At 55.8% G+C, this 13,067-nt stretch overlaps 1 protein-coding gene across 1 annotated transcript in view; it reads left to right on the plus strand.

Moving 5' to 3' along the window:
• The window catches only part of XKR6 (XK related 6), a 307,438-nt gene extending 296,630 nt beyond the window's left edge, over window positions 1-10,808 (plus strand). Inside the window, exon 3 of the mRNA XM_071211859.1 lies at window positions 7,723-10,808. Within this exon, the coding sequence (XP_071067960.1) occupies window positions 7,723-8,684 (962 nt within the window). The 3' untranslated portion in view covers window positions 8,685-10,808. The remainder of the gene's footprint in view (window positions 1-7,722) is intronic.
• Window positions 10,809-13,067: the final 2,259 nt, after the last annotated feature.

The following is a 13,067-nucleotide window of genomic DNA, read 5'->3' on the forward strand; positions in this document are numbered from 1 at the left end:
TGGGGTAAGGGAGGATGCAGGGAAACCGGCTGGGGGCCATCCCAGCAGTGCAGGCGGGGGGGACGAGGTGGGGTCCACCCTGACTCCTGACCCAGGAGCAGAGCCTCAGCTTCACGACCCACGACCTTCACTTTGTCATTGCTCACCAGAGATGAGCAGCTGATATGTCATAACCAAACCGATAAGAAACTGACATATGAACCTGGATAATTCATTAATTTATGGGGGGAAGTGGGGAGGTAGACCTTTCCTGGTGATTAAGAAAAGAACCTGAGACTTGGAGTTAGGCCTGTGTTCAAATCCTGGCTCCCGTCATGCCAATTCCAAGTTTCCAACATGACCTCAGCTAGCCCACAGAATCCCTGAAAATTTAACAGCCAGCTTTTGTGAGCCGGGATGAGCTGACTCCAGGACACCACTGATTCTGGCACTGAGGATTAAAGTAGTCTAGGTTTTGGTGTCAACTCTGCTGTGTGACCTTGGGCAAATTGTTAACATCTCTGGCTCTGCCGTAGGGCAGCCGCCCTGGATGCCTGTTTTCTTCATCCTTGGTTACCTGGACAGGAAAGCACCTTTGTAATTGCACTGCCCTGCTCTATCCCCAGGTGGAGGTGAGGGATGGAGAGAGTCAGTTATGCTTAAAGAGGTGTTGCCCCACAGCTGCCTTTTGTTTTTCTGGGAATGTTTCCAAGAGGAGACTGGGCTTTTTAAAAATGTAGGGCGATAGGGTGATTGCCTATCTAAAAGGGACTTTATGTGGGGAAAATACATGATAGAAATTTGAAGAACAGGGGGTGGAGGTCCCCCAAATATTAGCTTCACTGGTAGGAAGGGAGAAGGCGAGCGTTTAGAGAGGGAAACGTAGTCCTTGTCATGGAGATAGATGCATGAGTAGCTGTGCGTGTCACCTGCTTTGGGTATTCCACAGGGGACAGCCCATTGGCGTACAGTGCCGTAAAAATTAGGTGAGTATCTAATGTCAGGACTCAGCTGTGACCACATCCATGTCTCTAAACTTCTGTCTTAGTTTCCTTGTTGATCAAATGGGGATAGGATAGTAAACGCTACAGGAAAAGATGCCACAAGGAGCTCGAAAGACGGTGCTTGGGAAGGTGGAGTGTCACGAAGGACAGTGGATTGGAAATGCCCAGTGTTACCCAGAGGTCCGTACAGGAGAGAGGACACCAGTCCTTCCAGATGCCTCAGGAGTCCACAAGGACCTCCGCGCGCTCTCTTTGGGGGCCAGAGATCAGGAACAGGTGAAGGGAGCAAGCAGATGACCCTTGAGGAGCTGGGAAGACAAGGCGAGATGCTGTCGGGAGAGGACGCAGGGTGGGGGAGCTGTTCTTTTTAAGAGGAGAGGGACTTGGCCGTGAGCAGAGCTGATGGAAGGGGCCAGGGCAGGAGCTGGCGAGGAGAGGGAAGCGGGGGCTCTGGGAGGCGGCGCTCGGCGCGCCCACAACCCCCCCTTCTCCCCCTCCTCCCCCTGCCCTGATCATGAGTCTGGTCTCCTCCAGATCCACCTTCCATACATATTTTCCCGGCATGTGGTTTACGGTGGGCCGAGGGCCGCGCAGCACAGGCAGAGGAGGCAGCGGGGCCTGGCCAGCCTGCCTCGGGAAGTCCTGCTGCTAACCCGCCCGCTCTCGTTGGAGGTGAGTGGCCCTCTCTGGATCTTCCGTGGCTGATGGGCGCATCCCTTCCCCCCACACCACCTTCTCCCTGCAGGGCATCCTGGCGTTTGCTTTCTCCTTCAGGTTCCCTCTCCAGTGCCGAGTCGGGGCTCCCATCTCGCCAGGAAGCCCTGACCCCCTGGTTGGTGACCCCGTCTTCCTGCCAGAGCGCAGCACCCCTTGCCTCACCCTACTGTCTGGGTGGTACTGAGGCCCCCGACCCTTCCCCTGGCCCCCTGGACTTGAGCCCCATCGTTCCCCAGATGCCCTGTCACCACGTCCCTCACTTGACGGAACGTCCACGTTTTTTGCTTTGTTCCCCAACCGACAACAGTTCAGCCCAGCGGTGGCCCTTGGTGATTGCACCACATGGCGCCTCCTGATTCCGCATCCAGCTGCACAGCCCGCCCTCTTCCGTGATGCCCACAGCTGTAGGGAGTGACCTGGCCATTTCTGGGGACGTAACCCTTAGACGGTGACCGGCCCTGATGCCCCGTCCCCAGGAGGCTCCAGCTCCCAGGCGGCCGGGCTCGGGTCAGCCTGGCGGGTGCACTGTGAGCCCCACGGCCACGTCCGCACCAGGGAAGGCGAGAGGGCCTGAAGGCCGCCGCCCAGCCCTGGTCACAGGGGACCGCGCAGCCTTTCACCATTTCCACTGCGATCCTTGGAACGCAGAGAGCGATGGAGCCGTAAGTGGGAACGAACCAGGAGTGTGTCCAGGGACTTCCCGGGGGCCACGGCCAGGGGCTTGGCTGTGGGTCCTCCCAGGGGTGGGGTGCTGGCTTCTGGTCTGACCCCAGGCAAGGCAGAGAAACCCCCCGAGGGAGCCACCGCAATAGGAAGCCCACTCTGTCCCCCTTGTAACGGCCACACCGCACCGCAGGCCTTGGCAGAGCCTCACCTGATGGGGCACGTGCGCTCAGGCGATTCTCCCGCAGCCCCTCCCTCTCGGTGGCTTGGATGTTCTCCTGACCAAGAGCAGATGTGCTTGTTGGCTTGATAGCCAAGAACCTTGCTCAGAAGGCCGTCACACCTTCTTCCCGCCACTGGCAAAATACTGAAATGTTCTGCGTACCCCGCGCCTGGAGCTTTCTTTTTCCCCTCCCTCACCTGCCTCCGCTGAAGCCAGCATCTGGGGGGTCCACTTAGAAGGGTTCCTTCCAGGGCTGCTGAGCCGCCCCCCCCCAGCTGAGCCCGATTCTGCCTCCTCAAAGAAGTTTGGGTTTAGACCAAGTTCTTAAGTTTCTTTTCCTGCAAAATGGGACTAAATAGAGTACCTGCTTCTTAGGGTTATTATACATTAGGTAATGTATACCTTAAGTAATGACTCACGGAAAAGCCCAGGAAAGCATTCTCGTGTTCTTGGGGAGACCAGATGCACCGACAAGGGGCTCTTTGGGTGGGGAGCTCGTCTTGGGTCCTGCCGCCCACCCCCCAGGTGACCCCGAATCGGCTGATGACTGGCTGCCCCGGGCACCCTCTGCTGCTGGCCGGCTTCCGGCCCCTGCCGGAGGCTTCGTCTTTGTTCAGGGACAGGAGGCAGAAGTGGCTAAACCTCGGCCATCGGTCCACTGGCCGGACACAATGCTGCGCCCAGGATTAGCGTCCAGACAAGTCCCTTGGGGATGACTCAGTACAAACCTCTCCAGTGTCCCCATCACTGGCTCTGGAGACCCTGGAGGGCAGAGAGCCTCTCTCTTTTGAGCTTCTGGGAAAACCCTAACTCCAGAGTGGGATCCTGAGGCGGGCCTGTGTTTTCCTGTCTCCTCTCTGAGATTTACTCAGCCCCCCAGTGATACTGGTGTTCGGCAAAGAAAAACGTTCCCAGAGCCTGGGTGGAGCTGGGAGTTCTTTGAAAACGTGGGGAAGTAGAAAGTAGCCGGGGTAATGGTCTCGGCCTCCCCTGGCCACCCCCCCCAGAAGGTCAGCTCTACCCCTGCTGCTGGGAGAGAGCGGGGCAGGCCCAGCACGAGGACAGCCCGCCCACTCCTGCTTCTCCCTGGGCCCTGCTCACCGTGCTCAGCCTCCTGCGGGCAGTGTCTTAGTTTGATGGGCAGCTATGACAAATATCACAGCAGGGGTTGACTTAAATGGCAAGCATTTGTTGGCTCACATGTTTGGTTTTTTTAAGATTTATTTATTTCTGCCCACTCCCTTGTTGTTTGCATTTGCTCTGTCTGCTTCTTGTGTGCTGGTCCTCTTTTTAGGAGGCACCGGAACTGAACCTAGGACCTCTACTGTGGGAGGGAAGCACCTAATTGCTTGAGGTGCCCCCTGCTGTGTTGGGTCTCTCATTATGTTTCCCTCCTTGTGTCTCTTGTTGTGTCATCTTGTTGCGTCAGCTCACCGCGCCTGCCTGTCACATCAGCTCACTGTCTTGTTCATCTTCTTTAGGAGGCACCGGGAACCGAACCCAAGGCCTTCCATGTGGTAGGCAGGAGTTCAATCACGTGAGCCCTGTCTGCCCCCCAGCTCATGGTTTTGATGCTACAAGTCCCAGGTTGAGAGGCTGGCAAGGCAGTGCTTTGTCCCGGGGCAGTAGCAGTCTCATGACAGCTTTGTAGCAGTCCTCCCTCGCGTGGTGGTCTCTCTCCCCTATTCTCCTCCTGCTTCCTTGACCTCTGGCTCCTTCTCACTTCTGGCGTCTTCTAATTGCATCCAAATTTCCTCTCTTTATAAGACCTCTGGCCATATGGGTTGCAGCTCACCCTAAATCGATTTGGTCTCCTCTAAAAAGGATCTTCAGAGATACTGATCACAAACGAATTCGCACCTTCACTCTATCAACATCCTCCGAGGTCCTGTCTCCAGGTGGCTCACGCCTGGAAATGTGGGTTAGCACTGGAACGTGTCTTTGAGGGGAGCCTGATTCAATAACCAACAAGAAGGGAGGCTGCAGCCCAATGCCTTCTTTTTGGTCTTGGGCAGGACCCCTGCCCCGAGCATCGCGGCACATGGGCAAGCACCTGAAATTCCCCTCTTTCCTCTTTCCCTTTAACTTGGAGTCTTTTTTCCACCATGCCAAGGCTGTCTTGCAGGGGCAGACACTAGAAAATCACCAAACATTTGCGAAGGCCGATGGTCTTAGTTACAAATGACCTCGGGGAGAGGTGCTGCCCCAGTGACCTCTGGAGAGCCAGGCTGCTAGAGACACAAGGAGAAGACAAGAGTGGGGAGCAGCATAATGTGGAGGTAGAGCACTGCCGGGAGTCAGGAAATTTGGGTCCTTGTTCTGATAGTCTTTGCTTCTCGGTAGTCTCAGGGAAGCACCCAACGCCCTGTACCTCTGCCTCCCGTTGAGTGGATGGGTTGAAGCGGGCGGTCAGTAGCGTTCCTCCGAGTGTCACGTGTGGTGACGCATAACTTTAACAAGTCAGGAACAGATGAGGTAGCCGTAAGACGGGGCATCGGCCTCTGACCACTCCCTGGTCAAGAGGTCAGAGTGCGTCTCCCGTGTGCCTGTCCCTCCAGCCCCCGGGGCTTAGCAGTGACTGCTCACGTTTGGGGAACGCCTGTGCCGTCTTGGAGAGGAAGTCGTCTGCAGCACCCGCCCAGAGCCAGGCTGGTGTCCGGGGCGGCCGAGAGGGGGTGGCTCACAAGCCCCCACGCGGCCCTCCAGACCCGAGGGGCACATCTGGAAAAGGAACAGACAACCCAGAAGACGGAATTCTAAGGGTGGATTTCATTTGGCTTTGCAGCAAGTGACGGGTGTGCCCCCGGGGCCCTACTTAGGCCAACTTGTTAGGGAGGGCCCAAGGCCACTCAGCGCACAGCGACAATGTCAGACCGCGGAGGCTGAGATGTCAGAAAATGGAGGCTGAGCGCCTGCTTGCTCTGTGCCCCCAATCTGTCAAAGCGCCCCCACAATTGGACTACGCTCCAGCAGAACCAGAGCTGTTTTTTCTTGCTTTATGAGCTTAACGTTCATACTTTTCTAGGACAGGGGAAGTAATTGTTTTGCTTTATTAGAAGGACCCCCCTCACCCACCCATCAAGCGTCTCCCCTTTCAGCTTCTGTAGAATCCCGTCTGATTCCTAGGGCTGTGTCGCTGTTAACAGCCAGACATGAGTTGGCCAGGAGAGGGGTGATGCACAAAGATGTGTGAAAGACACTTCCTGCGGGCGCCCCAGCTGGTAATAAGTCTGTCATGGACTGCCGGGAAGGGATTGCAAATTCCCTGCCATCTGGGAACCTACCGCCTAAGGCAGGCATCTCTCTGGAGAGCGCGTCCCCTTCCCCAGGCCACCAGATGCCGGAAGCGTGGGCTGGCCAGGGAAGGCCGGCGACGCTGTGCCTGAGGCCGAGCACACAGGCCTGCAGACCTGTGCTGTGCAGAGGGCAGAGAGGAACAGTAAGAGCCATGTTCAGAACTTTCCAGAGAAGTGAGCCCAAGTCTCCATCACTGCCTGTCGGGACACGTCAGGGTGAATCCCATGGCGACATTGGGATTCTTTGCTCCTCCCCTGTGTGTTTTAAATCCTTGCTCTTATTATTACCAAGGCAATGCACCCTCGCTGTCAGTTGGCAGGGAGGAGTTTTCCTCTGCTTGTGTAAATGTTTCTTTTTCTTATCACACTGTATTGTTCTGCAAGCTGGGCATCTGGGTGCCTCCTGGAGGTGATGGAGGGGAGGGGTGCTACATGAGATGGGTGCCCGAAGGGCAAATGCAGGTCGAGTGTCAAGTGACAGGGGACTTTGACTCTTCTTCGAGGCTTGGAGGGGTGGGTGGGCAGGGGCACCCAGAGAGACAGACGAGGCTGGCGCTCCAGGCAGTTCAGGAGTCTTGAAGCAGTGACCAATGACCGGGTCCTGGACCTGGCTTGTGAGCCCAGGGAAGAGAATGACTAGAGAGCTTTGCTTCCGTCCTGGAGGCATGTGGCAGGGAAATCACGCTGCGCTTGCCACAGCGGTGGAGAATTGGGTGCGAGATGGTTGCCAATGTGACAGCACCCTGGCCTCCAACGGTATTTAGTTGTGTTTAGTTCTGAAATTTTAGGAGGGAAGAGGCGTGATATGGAGTGCCTTGAGGTAATGCCTGGAGGAGTGGAGGGGTGGCGCGGTCTTGCTGGAGAGGAGATTCTATTAAAATTGACTAATGAATTTTTGCTCGTGGGAAGATCTGGAGAAACCCCAGTAACTATTGATTGTATTTCACTTGAATTAGTTACAAATATCAAACAGGAAGAATTATAGATGAAATTGCTCTGTGGTGCTTCAAATATCCCTTGGATTCAGAAACATTCGGCCTCTCTGAATACTTGCCCATTGAGGGAAAATGGAGGGCTCGACGTGCCAAGGCCTTGGAAATCTCCCGGGTGAGGGCAGGGTGCTGCTGAGTTAGGAGGGGAGCCAGGGAGGGTCAGCGTCTCCCCAGGCGAGGCCTGACAGAACCTGGAGCAGTGGTTGGTTGCAGAACGCAACACGGAAGGTGGAGAGCCCAAGCAAGACCAGAATGGAGAAGGTGGCTGGAACAGATGGGCTATCCTGGGCCCTTGACAAGGGTGGCCTTAGGCAGTAGATGGGGAGAAGCTAAATGAAGGAAGGCTCAGGAAAGGGCTCCTCAGGGCCTTGGGTGAACTGATAAAAAGGCAAAAGAGCGACTGGCGTCTCCTCGGAGCAGAAGAGCAGTGAGGAAGGCGGCATCCCTCGCTGTGGGTGAGCCTCCCTGGCTTCCTGGAGAGCAGAGGCCGAGGGTGCACGGGACAGCAGGGCCGGCCGCGTGCCAGCGTGGGCCCTTCCAATCGGGCGTGCGGTCCTGCCTACAGTGGGTGCGGAGGTCCTCCGCCGGCCGCCGATCGCGCTGGCCCCGGGTCCCCGCGCCCTGCCAGGGAGACTCCAGCCTCGGCTGCACCGGCCATGGATCTCCAGAAGTCCCGCTCCGGGGTGTCAGGCTGGCGCTGGACACGCTGAAAACAAGCCCCGGCCCCCGGGTGGGGCTCGCCACGTCCCGTTTCCTGCCCCCTCCTCCTCTGGACGTGTCCCCGGAGCCCTGCCGTGCCCGCCTGGCGCTGCGAGGTTCTGACTGTGTGGGTTTGTGTCTCCCGGCAGGTGTCTCCTCTGTGACCTCCCTGATGTCCCTGGCTTGGGTGCTAGCCTCCTATCACAAGCTGCTGCGGGACTCCAGGGACGACAAGAAGAGCATGAGCTACAGGGGGGCGCTCCTCCAACTCTGCTGGCGCCTCTTCACCATCGCCTCCAGAGTTCTCTCTTTTGCCCTCTTTGCTTCCATCTTCCAGCTCTACTTCGGCATCTTCGTGGTGGTCCACTGGTGCGCCATGGCCTTCTGGATCATCCATGGCGGGACCGACTTCTGTATGTCCAAGTGGGAGGAGATCCTCTTCAACATGGTGGTAGGGATCGTGTACATTTTCTGCTGGTTTAACGTCAAGGAAGGGCGGACTCGATACCGAATGTTTGCCTATTACACGATAGTCTTGACCGAGAACGCCGCCTTGACGGTCCTCTGGTATTTTTACAGAAACCCGGAGACCACAGACGCCTACGCGGTGCCAGCCCTGTGTTGTGTCTTTGTTAGCTTCGTGGCCGGGATCGCACTGATGCTCTTATATTACGGGGTGCTGCATCCCATGGGGCCACGGGCTAAGATCTTTGCCAGCTCCTGTTGTGCCGAGCTGCTCTGGGGCATCCCTCTGCCCCCCGATGTTGAGCCCATGGCGCCTCAGACCCCTGGGTACCGGGGGACCCAGGTCACGCCCACCAGAGCCGCGACGGAACAACAGGAGGACCTCACGGCTGACACTTGCTTGCCCGTTTTCCAAGTGAGACCCATGGGGCCCCCGACGCCGACGGGGCGCCCTTACCCGGAAGGGCCCCTCATTAAGATTGACATGCCAAGAAAGAGGTACCCGGCCTGGGATGCCCATTTTGTAGACAGGAGGCTGAGGAGGACGATCAACATTTTGCAGTACGTCACCCCCACAGCAGTCGGTATTCGGTATCGAGACGGACCGCTCCTTTACGAGCTGCTGCAGTACGAGTCTTCGCTCTGAAACAGCCTGGCCAAGTCGGGGAGGGGCTCGTAGGTTTGGTCTGCGGTCAGCGCCGCTTGGCAAGAAACACAACCCTCCTTTCCCCCATGCACACACCCACCACCACCACCACCACCACCACACACACAAAGTCACAACCCCTTCAGATAAGCTTTCTTTCCAGTCGCTGTCTGTACACAAAGATCTTCTCTATGTTTTGTAAGTAAAAACAAAAAGAAAACCTTCCTTTTGTTTTTTACACATAGAAACAGTATTGAAAAATCCCACACTCTGGTCCATAAGTGGAGAAGGAGGAATCGTCTCCACTCCAAAAGAAAACAAAAAGTTTTATACCTTACACCAAGTGTAGATCATTTACGGGATTGGTGCTGATTGAAAGATCAAAACAAAACAAAACAAAACAAACACAAACACAAAACCTTCAACTGCCTTATGCCCTTAGGTGCTGAGTTTCATTAAGTACTGTCATGTTTTCTCATGCAAAACTCTCCTCCCGTGGTTTTCGCACCAGGAGAGGGAAAATTAAACAATCAAATGAAAATCGAGAAACTAAACAAAAAACAACAACTAATACAACACAAAGCGATCATTCTGCCTATCTGATTATTTGTATTGAAGAAAACAAATTTACCAAAAGCAAAGGCATAGAAATCCTTTCTCTTTTCAGTTTCTCTCCCTCCTCTCCTGTTCTTTCCCCACTAAACAGAGCCTCCTAGGAGCTGAACAGCTGTTTGAGACTCAAATGGCTGGAGAAGCTGCTTGAAGGCTGACTATGTGCCATTTTAGCATTCACCAAGTAAAAATCACGTTTCTTTCCTGGTGAAAAGCAAAACAGAACAAAGCAAAAAAGCCACCCCAATAATTCGATAAGGACAGGAAATTCTAACGCAGATTAACGGTGACTTCCATCTATGTCATCCAAGAGAATCAGTAATAATAAAACTCAGCATAGTAGCAAAAAGAACGACATCAATTTAAAGGCACAATACTTAATCGGTGACTGGCAAAAATGATTTGTTCCGTCATTTTAAGGCTGTGAAAGGTATACATTTATCACATGTGATATTGTGCAAGGCCTCTTCTGTATCCATTTGGTGGGAAGCCTTAAATTGATCTGGAAAGAGTTCTTCATTTTTCATTTGTGCTTAAAAAAAAAAAAAGTTAACACAAAGAGGAAAATTAGGACATAAAAGAAGTCTAAATTGTAATAACTGACCCATTTCAAAGACCGTTTGGTGCTTCTGTCTTTCACCATTGTGGGTGGCTGGACATGGTTCAGCTCACTTGGTGCATCTGGGTTGAATGGGACATTGTGTGCGTGTCGTATGTGTGTGTTCGTGTGTGTGTGTGTGCCCATTGCACACGTGTATACGTGTGTGCCTCTGCTGCAGGTCTTGCCAGGAATATAAGAAACCGGGATAAGACGTGCTCTGGCTCTGGCTTGGGGGTGCTGGAGCAGGGGGCGGGGCCAGGTGCCCCCTCTGCCTGGCAGGACTCGCACCAGCAGCACACGCGGTCGTGTGCAAGGATTTGACTCGATTCCTTATTTTCTCATTGTTCCAAGTGGAATTTCTGGAGGTGTCGCAAGTGTGTTCAACCATTTTTAAGCTTTTATTTTTCACAGTGTGGCTCCTCTAAAGAATATTCCCGTCCTAGGACATTGTTTCGGTCCTATCATCTCTCTACTCGGGCACACACACACAAAAAACACAAAAAAAGGAAAAAACTCCACAAAAAAGATATATATACACATATATAAACACACAATATTTTTAAGTACATACTGTTAGTCTTTGTTGTGTGTAACTGCGATTTTTTTTTTAATTCCAGATATAACTGTTTAGGGTGCAAAACCTCACATTGAACTATTCTTAAGAGATGTTCAAAAACTGAGGAATTTTTTTTCTATGTTTATGGGTTTTTAAAAAGTTGTTATTATTCAAAGAGGCTTCTCCTTCCCACCCCTTGGCCGTCTGTCTAGATCTTTAAAAACAAAAAGGACACGTTTTAAGTATCTGTTGTCAGGCCGAATGCTCTTTTCTGTGATCAGCTGTCCCCAATTTCACGTATTATCGCTGACACTAGGCGTGCCCAGGCTTCCTTCCCTGCCTCAGTTTCCCCCTGGGGGCGCCCGGAGAACACAGCTGTGGAGCAGACCCACCCGGGAAGCGGCCCCCACCCACCCGAGGGGACAGGCCCGGGGCCACGCATTTGGGAGTTGGGAGGCTGACCCTGGCCAGAGGTGCATCCCCACATGTGCCTCCTTTTACCCTGCAGCGACGAAGGCGAGGCCTTTGGAGAGGTGAGCACTCTTAGCCTGCGGCCCCCGCCTGCCTCGGGCCGGGTCACCAAGGTAGCCCGCTCGGCCGCCCCGACCTGCCCGCGTGGCCCGGCAGGAGCGCGGCCACCGCGGCTTGTCTGTGTTCGGCTTGGTGTGCTCTCTCTTCCTTGCTCTTCCGGGTAGTTTGCCTCCCGTGTGTGGCTTCTCCATCCTGGGTGTGCGTGGAAGTATGCGTGCGGGCGTGTGTGGGCGTCCCCCGGGGCTGCTGGGCCTGCGCCCTGGGGACAGGTGGTGGTGGGGCAAGGCCAGCAGCCCCCCAGCTCTGTGAGGCCCGGGCGGGGGGCTCCTGCAGCCCCCATCACGCCCCGCCTGGAAAGGAAGTAAGAGCAGGTGTCTGTGGCAGCAGCAGGGAAAGCCATTTTTGCAAAGAGACAGAAATGGAAAGAAAAATCAGGAAAGAGGGGGAGAATGAGGCCCCGGGAAAGTCAAGCAGCCGTGCAGCCCGCGTCCCTTCCGTTGGCGCGCCAGCCACTCGCGGCCCCCACGTCTCCCAGCATGAGGCCACTGTCCATCGCAGCCATCGCCCCTGTGGTCGTTGCTTCTGTCCTCCTGGTGTCCTTTGCCATCCTGGCCAACCCTGGGCAGGCAGCGGGCGAGCCCACTGGTGCCTCCTTCCCCGCTGGCTCTGGCTCTGGCTCTGAAAACCCAGATCCTTAAGCTGCCCCGGGCAGTGTCCCTTCTGTCCCTGGCCCGTGACCGCGGCAGGCCCCCAGGGCCCAGCACGGCGTCCCCGCTGCTGGGGTGCCACCTGGGATGCTGGGGGTCCGTTTTGTTTTGTTTAGCCCACTTCTTGCCCAGGAACCCCTGATGAAAAATAGTCGCCTCCCAATATTTCGTTCTGGTCGGAGATAGGCACGTTAGAACACAGTAAGGAGCCGTCACTCTTCTTTCCTTGTTGTGTCGCCTCCCTGCAAACCCCTCTTAGCATTCCTTTAGCCACGGAGGAAATTGGTCTTCTTTGTGGCCTCAGCCGTGCGGCTGTACTTTGTTAGATTCTGTTCTGCAGACTCGGTTCTCCCTTGCCCCGGGCTCCGAGGTGACGTCTGGCGCTGTCTCCTGCTCCTCATCCCAGGCCCATGACACCCGCAGAGCCCCTTGTCCTTTCGGGCTGGGGTGAGGAGAGGCGCTTGGGCTCGGCCCCCGTCCACTCGCGCCCAAGTCTCTCGTGTCCAGACACCCCCGCCCCCGTCTCTGAAAGGTGTCGCCTGACTGCAGGTTCAAGCTTGTCCCAAAGAGTTGGGAATGGGGAGCGCCCCCCCTTCCTCTTGGCTGCTTGGTGCTGAGGGTGAAAAGGCGGAGGCCCTGGAGACGCCGCCCGCTAGGACGTAGGACAGAACCGCTCTGCTCGCCCCCTGCTTCTCTCGGTGTGGACCTTCCGGCTTTCTCCTTCCAGAACCGGCCTCTGGTAGGCAAGGGCAGAGCTGCCTCTTGGCGAAGTGTCAGGTGTGAGCCCCCAACCCCTCCCCACCTCCCTAAGCGTGGATCAGGACGTCTGGCGACGCTTTGGGGTTTTTAAGTTTCAACGCGGCCGAAGGCTTTCCCCTCTGAGTGCAACCACTGCAGGGGCCAGAGTCAAGGAGGAGCAGAGGCTGCCCCATAATCTCACTAACCTTCTGCTCCCCTAAAGCCACGGCCCCACCCCGCGTCTGTCCCCCTCTCCAGAAGGGCCGCGGCAGCTCTCCTCCGCCTGCGTCCCCGCGCTCGTCATCAGCTCCCTGGACTTCCAGGGCCAGCGGCCGGAGTGGGCTGGCCCCACCCTTCTCTTTCCTTTCTCGTTTCCGCGGGTCCCGTCTCTCTTCACTGCACACACTGCCACCGAGCCACACTTCCATCAAGGAAGACAAAATTTCCCCTTGGCCACAGGGTCTCCCCACCCTTCCCCAAGCACAAAATCACCCAATATTCTGTGCCCCCACCTCCCGGACCCATCCCTTTGATAGCCATCACCCCTCAGCACCCCGGGGTGGCTGGAGAGAGCAGACGCCTGCGTGGGTTCGGCGACGAGGCGGCTCTCATGGCCACGTGGCGTCTAATGCCCCCGG

Source organism: Dasypus novemcinctus, chromosome 25 (assembly GCF_030445035.2).
Source record: "Dasypus novemcinctus isolate mDasNov1 chromosome 25, mDasNov1.1.hap2, whole genome shotgun sequence".
In the NCBI taxonomy this organism is placed as follows: Eukaryota; Metazoa; Chordata; class Mammalia; order Cingulata; family Dasypodidae; genus Dasypus; species Dasypus novemcinctus.